This window comes from Trichoplax adhaerens, genomic scaffold (assembly GCF_000150275.1).
Source record: "Trichoplax adhaerens TRIADscaffold_12 genomic scaffold, whole genome shotgun sequence".
Taxonomy (NCBI): Eukaryota; Metazoa; Placozoa; class Uniplacotomia; order Trichoplacea; family Trichoplacidae; genus Trichoplax; species Trichoplax adhaerens.
In genome coordinates, this window is record NW_002060954.1 from 229,670 (window position 1) to 240,066 (window position 10,397).

At 33.5% G+C, this 10,397-nt stretch overlaps 2 protein-coding genes across 2 annotated transcripts; both read left to right on the top strand.

The window, feature by feature from the left end:
• Positions 1-410: 410 nt before the first annotated feature.
• Positions 411-2,129, top strand: TRIADDRAFT_30137 (uncharacterized protein; the record flags this gene model as incomplete). The annotated part of the gene is made up of 5 exons (XM_002115680.1): positions 411-551; positions 869-1,082; positions 1,323-1,515; positions 1,634-1,757; positions 1,950-2,129. 5 exons carry the CDS (start codon positions 411-413, stop codon positions 2,127-2,129), a joined length of 852 nt encoding a protein of 283 aa, XP_002115716.1.
• A 2,282-nt stretch (positions 2,130-4,411) lies between these two features.
• On the top strand, positions 4,412-9,619 carry Rabphilin (the record flags this gene model as incomplete). The annotated part of the gene is made up of 15 exons (XM_002115681.1): positions 4,412-4,488; positions 5,289-5,426; positions 6,560-6,689; positions 6,776-6,862; positions 6,956-7,058; positions 7,092-7,259; positions 7,345-7,713; positions 7,862-7,947; positions 8,068-8,139; positions 8,267-8,373; positions 8,490-8,631; positions 8,823-8,962; positions 9,061-9,142; positions 9,223-9,319; positions 9,489-9,619. The coding sequence occupies 15 exons, from the start codon at positions 4,412-4,414 to the stop codon at positions 9,617-9,619; spliced, it is 1,929 nt and encodes a 642-aa protein (XP_002115717.1).
• Positions 9,620-10,397: the final 778 nt, after the last annotated feature.

The following is a 10,397-nucleotide window of genomic DNA, read 5'->3' on the forward strand; positions in this document are numbered from 1 at the left end:
AATTACTGTACTGTACTTAACCCGTATCCCTCCCGAAACTCGATAAAACCTGATCAAGTTGTTGATTTTCTAACCCGAAATGAGTCCAATCGCTATACGAACACTGTATTAGCGCAGAATTACTTAAACCGAATCCCTCCCTCGGGTTCAGGTCGGGTTTCGGGTAGCTTTTTTAAGGACACTGGATCACAATCCCTCCCTATTTTGCAAGAGTTGCTGGTCGCCGCCGCGCTTTCTACTACTGTAGTTAACAAATTATCAGGTGCAGCATACAGTACTGTATTTTACCGTATTAGCGAAGTTCAGTGCTACAACGCGTTAAGCAAGGTACTAGATATTATAGATAGGCCATGAATATTGTATTACGACCTTTCATAATACCACGTCAACTAGCCTCGGCAAGATACCTGATGATTCATACAGCACTTCGTTCATATAATGCGCAGAAGCAATTATTTCTTGCAACAAACTATTCCGGATTTTCGAAATCACCAAAAGAGAATCGATTTGTAATTAAACAAGAGACATTTGGAGATGACGCTTATTTCATAGTTAATAGCATTTCCTCAAGGTTCGATGTTTTTGGTAGGTACTGTATCTTTTGCAAAGACTATATCAACGTCACTAAAACAAAATAACTGTACAGTATTACAGTAATATTGCCTCTGTACTGTATGAGTGTATGTATGGATGTGTAGTATGTACTGTACAGTATAGTACAGCACTTGCTGCAGCCTGCTGTATTGTAACAAATTCGATTTCTGCATGGTTACACTCATTATACAAATATATTTGTATATAAAAATATTAAAATAATACATTGAACAATATATATTTTAAGTTATCACATTTATAATATAGTTTACAGACTATCTCTCATCATGTCCATAATTATCTAACAGGTGTAGCTGACGGTGTGGGAGGTTGGAAGGAGTATGGAGTGGATCCCTCATTATTCTCTCATCTTTTGATGAAGAATTGCAAAAGCTATGCTAAGAATTATTGCGTTGACTCCGCCTTTCCTTTAAAAATTTTAAAAACAGGCTACGATACTATGCTATCGGAACATCCAAACCTACTCGGTATTTTTAGAGCTACAGTGCTTGTTTTTACTTTATTCTAAAGCATATTCTGTGTACTATAATAATTACGAGTGTGAATATTCGTGAAATATGTCATGGCCAATAATTATAATATAATGCAACATTGACTCGAACTACATCTTAGAATCGGCTTACTTGCGTTATGACTGTATCAATAATATATAATTCGCAACTTAACGTCATTGATACTCAGAAATTTTTTTTAATCTTAATTTTAAGGAAGTAGTACTGCTTGCGTTATGGTTATCGATAAGATTACTGGAATGTTATATTCCGTTAATCTCGGTGACTCTGGATTTGTAATCATTCGAGATCATTTTATCATTTATCAATCAAAGGAGCAACAACATTACTTTAATGCTCCATATCAGCTAACATGCAAAACTCCAGATCAGTCGTTTCTTGGAAACATGTAAGTAAAGCAGTTGCAATAGTTCCTGTTGATAGATCAGTTTACATATACAATGACTTTACTATCAATAATATCAATATAATCGTTTACATTTCTGAACATTATTCTTATACGTTAGGCCATCAGAAGCTGATGAATATAGCTTTTTACTCAAAAGTGACGATATTATTATAATGGCAACCGACGGTCTTTTTGATAACATGACTGGAAAACAAATATTAGATATTGTTAGTAACCAGCAGGTAAAAATATACTTGTCTTTCTTACTGCTATGCGCGTATTGCTAGAGTAATATATGATTTTCGCAAAAGCGATCTTCGATTGATTAATTGTGTTCGATTCTCGCTGTTCTATATTTAGCCATCTTATTTGTAGAATATGAGCATTATTCCAGAATTTACATTTAGCATCTTCTTAAATTTCTTTCTGATTAGAAACATAATTCTCAGAGAATTGCAAATTGTCTAGTCGAAGAAGCCCGTAAGCTAGCATTCGATGAATGCTATATATCTCCTTTTGTTAGGAAAGCTAGAATGCATGGAATTTATGCTACAGGTGGAAAACCTGATGATATCACGGTAATAGTGGCTTGTGCCAGATCACCGGTACAGTAGAAGTGAAGCTCTCACCCATATGATACCGAAATATTTCGATATTCCTCTTCTTTAATTTAATTTTAAAGTAATTTGGTTATCCCGTAGAAATTCCATTATTCTACATCTAAGCTGTTTTATTTGACTGTAAGTATATCATAATACGAAATCACTTTGTAATCCTCAATTACAATACAATTGATGCTTGAATATACGCATAGTTATACCAAATTGGCTCCAACTGATATTCGATTCATAAATACCGTACAATTTCTCTCTTATCAGATATTACTGGTTCTAAAATTTTATATTTTGTTTCATAACATTCGCCAAGAACTCAAATCATTAATATTTACAGTTATAGTCAAGTGAATCTTCGTATTTAATAAGGACATACAAATTAATACAATACACTGTACCGCCTGTATGTATATCTCACACCGAAGGCATATACCATTAACTTCGTTGCTACAGCGGATATTATAAATACTTCACTATCAAGACTTAAGAAAAGGCATTAAAATAACGTGCATTTACTACTGTACTGCTTATCATGTCAGTATTTCATAATATAGTTTGTAAATAAAATAAATAAATAAATATGAAAAATATATAATCACGCTGTTCAGTATATGATAGTAAATTTTATACAGTACACTACGTTTGGTTACTCCCGTACGGCACTGGTTTACGCGTATACTGTACTTCATGGACTTTGTGTTAAAAAAGTATCAGGTATTTCTAATGGTCGAATTAAAGCTAATCCGGATGATTGAGATTCTACCTGGAAATCGCAGTGTGGAAATTAGATTGCACCGCAAGCAGTACTTTTTAATTCGCAGAGTTACGTACTGATACGTGTGAATTGAAAAAGTGCACCACCCATCAACTCCTAGCAACGTATTAATATACCGTTAATTTGCATGATTAAACGTTTAAAATTCTCAAAATTTATCAGTTTAGTATGGATCACAACAGGCAGCTGTATTTTGTAGAAGGCTAGACTAGACAGTTACGAAACTGTTAATGATATATCAACAAGGCAAAAATGAAATCCATCAAATTATTGCAAAAATATTGAATAAATGAATCTGCACTTATAAAGTAATCACGCTCAAAATTTCACGATGGACTATCTACTGCAGAGTTCATTCTATTCAAAGCTGCATTGAAGGTTTGTTGTTCATCACATATGTACTTACATTCATAACAGCAGCTTCGTTCGGTATGTTTATTAATTAACTTTTGTTATTGTTATGAGTATAGTTATGAGTCTGATACCATAGTAATGATAATGTTGTTTGGTATGTGATACTGTTAAAGGAAATACATAATAACTATGTGTAGGATCAAGCTGGCATATTTACTGATTATATTAAATATCTGTTTAACATATTTGAGTACATTGAACTCTACGTATATAACTTGTGTTATTCGAATAATAATCGTTCTCTATATTTTTACTCTCTGCTCTCAGTTTTCCAGTGACTCTCGTTTTTCTCTGATTTGCTCAGACTATACTGTACTGTAGATGTCTGATCGCTACCTTTCTAATCTCTATGACAATAAATTCCTCTTAATATTATTTTTTTTAAGTCTTTGAGCAATGAGCATGCGCAAAGTATAGTACAGTACTCCAAAAAACTTTTAAACCTTTACAGTACAGTACAGTACAGTACTGTACTGTACACCGTAGAACTTTATGGCTTCTTTGTGGAGATACTGTACAGTACAGTACAGTACAGTGCAGTACTGTACAGTACAGTACATTGAGCACAGTACAGTACTGTACTGGGGGTTTCTCTTTCATTTAGTGGTTCCATACTGTACAGTACAGTACAGTACAGTAGAACCTATGACTTTTACAATACTGTACTGTACGTACTGTACTACAGTACTGTATGTTACATTCCTCAAATTTGGTGAGTTTCATTTACAGTACCCCATAAAAAATCGAAAAGCCCTTGGACTGCACTACAGAAATAACACTGTAATGTACTCAATAAACCTTGTAAACCAAGGCAGTTCTATTACTGTACAGTACAGTACAGTGCAGTACAGTACATTGCTCGCCAAACAAAATTTGTGCAGTATCGCACTACTGTACTGTAGACCTCCAGTACATACTGTACAGTATACTGCACTGTACTGTGTACACTAGGACTGTGAACTACTGTAATATCTGTTAATGCACAGCGTACAGTATACAGTATAATAAAGTAAAGTAAAATATAAAATTGAAATAAAATAAAATAAAATAAATTGGCATAGTGCTTCCTCGCACATTAAAAACAAAACAAAGCATGACTGACAGAAATCGAAAAGCGTCGACTAATGCCTGGATTTGCCCAAACGACCGCCAATTATGTCTAAGGGCGAAGTAAGTGCTATAGCCATTACTTAAGTTATAGCATACTCGTACTGTACAGTAGAATAAATAAAATTAAATTAATATGAAACTGTGATGCTTAAGTCAATTGCATTTTCCGACGTGTGGATAGTATTCCAGCACTGCACTGCCACGACATTGTTACGCTAAAATATTCCCTATGGTATAATATTGTCGTCGGTAAAGTATTTTGTTTCACAACACAATATAGTGTGCATTGTATGCATTATACTGTGTATTAAAATACTTTATAAAAATAAAGTAAAAATAGAATTCAAAATACTAATATGAAAAAAATAACGCTGTGCTTGTAATATCTGCATGTTCTGAGTTTTTGACCACAACTCGCGCAACACGCACTTACGCGTAAGTGTTTTATTTTTTTAAACCAGATATTACCGATGCGTGTTTGAATATAAGATTTTGTCTGCATGCTTAGAGTACATTAATTGCATTGTGAAGACAAGTACAGTAATTTCAAAATTTGTAATCATAATTTATAAGTTTGGGATATCAGAACTGAAAAAGGTACATTCATCATGCATCATGTACAGCTGTATTTACGCGTTCATTCAATCATAAGACCATATAGAACGCTTCAAGCTTAAGCATTTTTCAATGGCACACGCACATCCCAGTACTCAATACAGTATTTACATATTTGCTAGACCAGAAATGCAGTACAGCTACGCTTTACCTCGAGTATTAATTAAGCATTGAATGTTTATCCTTGTTTGGCGTAGATATGTTTAAAGTTTAATCATTGTTCTATATATGCGTGTGTCTTAAAGATTAAATATTGGTTGGTCGTACCATTCCGATTCACCTAGAGGTAGCGGTAACGAACTGGCTCAAAATGAAAAAAAACAAATCATGCAAGTTCTTCAAAAGGCTGAAAACTTGGAAAAAATGGAACAAGAAAGAATCGGGTAATTGCTATACATAATAATTTAATTATTATTACACTTAATTATTAGCAGTGCAACTTCATGCGATCATCGTGGGCTTGTATATGCGCAGGGCGTCATCCATCATACTCTGTACTGTACTTTACTGTATACTTAGTGTAAAATGTGACCTTCTTTATATAATTATCAATTAATATTAACTTGTAAACTGCAGTATAGTACATACGCGTATGAAAACCTTTTAAGTCTATCCTATTGCCTGCACTACCACGTTATGTCCGATTCTTCAGATTCCCGTACATCCTTTACTATGCTAACAGATGTTCTTTGTTAATAAGCTATTAATAACGGGTCTGCGTTACAGTATTTTAATAGTAAGAACAGAGATGTGTAGTCTGTAGCTCATTGCAAATACTATAAGAATGCCGTACAGATTAAAGTAGAAACTACGACTGGGTAATATTGACGTTAGTCTACTTACAGCACGAGAAGTATACACGTTGGAATCTTACCGTAGAGACTACTAACCTATAGCACGGTGACCAACTAACCACTCTAAAATGATAGAAACAAACTACTACGCTTTCTTTATCTATTTAAATAAATCTATGGTAAAATACTGTAAATTGCAATACTATATTACGAATGCCGTTAATCTGTTTACATTACGAGAAGTATACACGTTGGTACAGTATACTGTATTACTGACCAAACTAACCACTCCGAAATAATCAAGCTATTGCGTCTCTCTTCATCTATTAACTAATCTACTCTAGTATATAAATAATAAGTTCTGTAGAACTTATAGGAGCAAGGTACAGTAAGTGTTTAAACATCGAAATGCTTGTCAAACAGGACATAAGGATGTAGTATGTTGACTATGTATCGTTCGCTTCCACTATCGCTTATATAAACCAGTTTGAATAAATACACTGTGTAAACAATTAGTGTGGTTAAGATCACAGAGAAGTATCTATGAAATACTATGTTATAATAATATATTTTAAGGTAGTGTTCAGTGATGTAGACAAAAGTCAGCCATATACTTTTAAATAAGGAATACTATAATTTGTGTGCCAGCATTGCGAATGCTTTATTCGAGACTCTGACGTTATATTGTTAAGTAAATATCACTGTACTGTACATTTCCAAAGTCGTTTAGTGGAGAAGCTTGATAATATGAAGAATCACGCCGTTGGAGATGGTGAAAGATCATGTATACTGTGTGGAGTCACTTTTAGTACGTTTGGCACCACGCCTACGCCTTGTAACGATTGTAAAAAGGTATGACAACATTTGCCACATACAGTACATAACATGCATGCGTTTTGATTAAAAACGCTCCATTTTACGGTATAACTTAATTTCAGGGTGTATGTTCGAAGTGCGGTGTCGATACTTATAACAGTCGAAAGCAACCACTATGGTTATGTAAACTCTGTAGTGAACAGAGAGAGGTAGATGCAAGTTATATAATAGTATTTTAGACAGCGCCACTGTTTATATAAGCTACTGAATTTTTAAGAAGTACCATTTATTTACATTTTCAGCTATTAAAACGCTCAGGTGCCTGGTTTTACAAGTCTATGCCATCATACATTATGCCAGTTAAAAATGCTGATAATTTAGGCTCGAAAAACATCAGATCTGTAGGTTTATAATTCGTATCGCAATTCTATACAATAGTAATAGCTATACTTGATTTACTTTTATGTAAACGTAAGTACCTCAATTATGATGTTAAAATTTTGCTATTTTGTTACATCCTAATTAATATCCCACAGACTGCATCGGCAACATCAAGCACATCCAAAGACAACTACGGAACTTCATTAACGAAAAGGCCGACCATGCGTACATAAATATATCTGATTTAATTATTTAGTTCTATGAGTTACTAGAATATAAGACAATTTTTCAATTTCGTTCACATGTTAAGAAGCGGACGGAAGCAGCGAAGATGAAACCGATACCTCTCTATCTACTGACTCCGATACCGATGACGGGTCATCTAATGATGACAGTATTGGTATCAATGATTCAGTTAAACCTAGACCGGCATGGGCATCGTTGGCACATAAGGAACATTCTAGCAATAGCGAAATCAGCTTAAAAAAAAGTATGGATGATGAGCGCAATGAAGAAAGTAGCGATTATAGCAGCGAAGTGAGTTTTTCTGCCTCAAAAGTAAATCCAAAAGAGAAAGCAGAAAATGAGAACGAAATTAATTTGGCTTTTCAAGAATTTAAACCTTCACAGGCGGACTTTCGTAGTCCAATTACGGAAAATGAAAGCATTGATAGTACTGGTACATACCATATAGTGCTTATATCGTAAACGTACGAAGGAGTAAAAACGATAAGACATAGACCCTAATTAAGACCGTACAATACTATATTGTCTGTTAAATAATAGTACCATACTACCTTCTAACTATGTAAAAATTTTACTATTAGGCAATGAAGGATTAGGAAGCCTAGACTTCTCTGTCTTATTCGAGCCGATTGATTTCAAACTACATGTGACTATTATAAAAGCTAAGGTTAAAATCTTAGATTCTCCTATTACCGTACATTGCACTGTAGGACAAGCTCTCTAAGAACTTAATGTTGATCTTAACGAAAGTTATTTCTTGCTTGAATCTCCATTACCATAATTTAAGAATTTAAAAGGTATGGGCAAACATGGAGTTGATCCTTACGTGAAACTTCAACTGTTACCTGGATCTAGTAAGGTGTGCGTCTCAATACTTTTGCAATGTCGTATTCAATGGTTTGTAAATGTGGAAGGTTAAAGCAATTCAGTAGCAAGAATCCTAGCTACGTTAATATCTTTTTTAATATTTTAATCTTATGATATAGTCGAATAAAATGCGAACGAAACAAAGTAAGACCTGTAATCCCGAGTTTAATGAAACATTGACCTATTTGGGTGTAACAAAGGATGATATTGCGAGAAAAACCTTAAGGTACCCTTTCTGATTCCATTTGATAGTAACTGTTGGTATATATAATATTCGAGATAAATCTTACTACTGTAATAGCAAATTATAATTCAATATTTTATACTATCGTCTTTCTTTAGAGTTTACGTTATGAACCATGATCGATTCTCTAGTGATACAGTCATTGGTATATATAATTTAAAATTAAAAGATATTGGAGATGTTATGAAACGTTTTAATGACGTACCGTTGCACAAAATATCACAGGTATTAGAAATTCATGTTATCATAAACTTATAACTTAAACGGAACTCTATATTATGTAGTCTGATTATTATTCATATATTGCTTTTCTATTTGTCCTATGTTCCGACGTAGGAAGATCTTGAGGAAGATCGCGTAAGTTTTCTGCCATATCATGCTGCATTTAATCAATGAAAATTAAATAATTTTCCACGGCATATATTTCTCAGGTGAATTCAATAGAAAGAGGACGAATTGAGATATCCCTTAAATATGTTACAGCAACGCGTACACTAGAAGTAGGCATAATTCAGTGCATCGGACTAAAAGCTATGGATGCTTCCGGATATTCAGATCCTTACGTAAAATGGTGACATTCCATATGCCTCACTTTGTAGCTGATACAATATTTTAATTGCTCCTGATACATTCTTAAATTTGACAATTGGTTAACGTTTTTATTAAAAGCTATCTTAGACCGGATAAATACAAAATTACTAAACAGAAAACATCAGTCAAAAGGAGAACTTTAAACCCAAAATTTAATGCTGTAATGAATCACCATATACTTACGATATTTCTTTAACAAAGAGATACCATATTTTTATGCCTTTTAACTATGCTTTACAGGTATTTAAATATAAGTACGCTCATAGCGAGCTTGCTGGGAAGACATTAGATATCCAAGTATGGGATCGTGACATTGGACGTAAAAATGATTTTATAGGTAAATTATACAAATGTTTATAACAAATACGACTATATTACCAAACATTTAATGCTAATCTAACCGTAGAAATAGTGTTATCTAATTACCTTGCTATATAGTTGCTATAACGTAATAAATCACTTTCAGTAAGTAGATACAAAATTATAACCGTCACTCATCTCTGTAGGTGGTGTCTATCTCGGTAAAGACTCAAGCGGAGATCAATTAAGGCACTGGTTTCAAACACTAAAGACACCTAACGCGAAATTCACCCATTTTCACACTCTAACAGACGAATTACGACACCCAGCAGAATAGATCACCAATTTAGGAACGCATTTGGTTAGCTTGACATCATAAGTAACATTTGAAGGGGCTACTTGCTATCAATTCTTCTCTGAACAAATCACAGAAAAATTATATTACCAATGTCGACCTAAGCCATGTATCTATTATCCTTATTTATTTTATTTTGTTTGTAGCTAATCATTGTAATTTCCTACAATTTCCTATTTCCTTTTGTGCAATGCAAAAAATTATAAATGTATGAGAATAGTTCCGGTCATAACATTCTCTTACTAATAATAAGCGTAAATCTGAACGACTGTTTATATAAATCTAACTTTGACCTTAAATTGCTACCTCGGTCGACCTTGTACCCAGTTGTTTAGGTGATAGTGTAAAATCTGAATAGTATTGATATTGTATATTATACTACATTATTATATCTGTAACTTATATGTATATTTATTTATCAACATGTACTACTAATACAGAAGGATTAAGACCGAAATGGGATGACTTCGTATTAACTAAAACTAAAGTATACTGCCTTCTTTACCATCGATAAACTAGCTACGACATCAGCACTATCCCTGGTAAAAATCAGTCTCATTAATTAATCAATAGTTAAGAATCTTGCTACTAGCCTGTTAGCCTTTACCTTCTATACTGAATTTATGTGAAAATAGATCAAGTTATATTGCTTCCAATATTTAAGGCACTGATTAGACACGAATAGCACCCTTTTAAGTGTAATTATTCAACGGTCAAAAAGTTATGAATCGCCGTAGTCGATCTTGTGGTTTCTAATTAA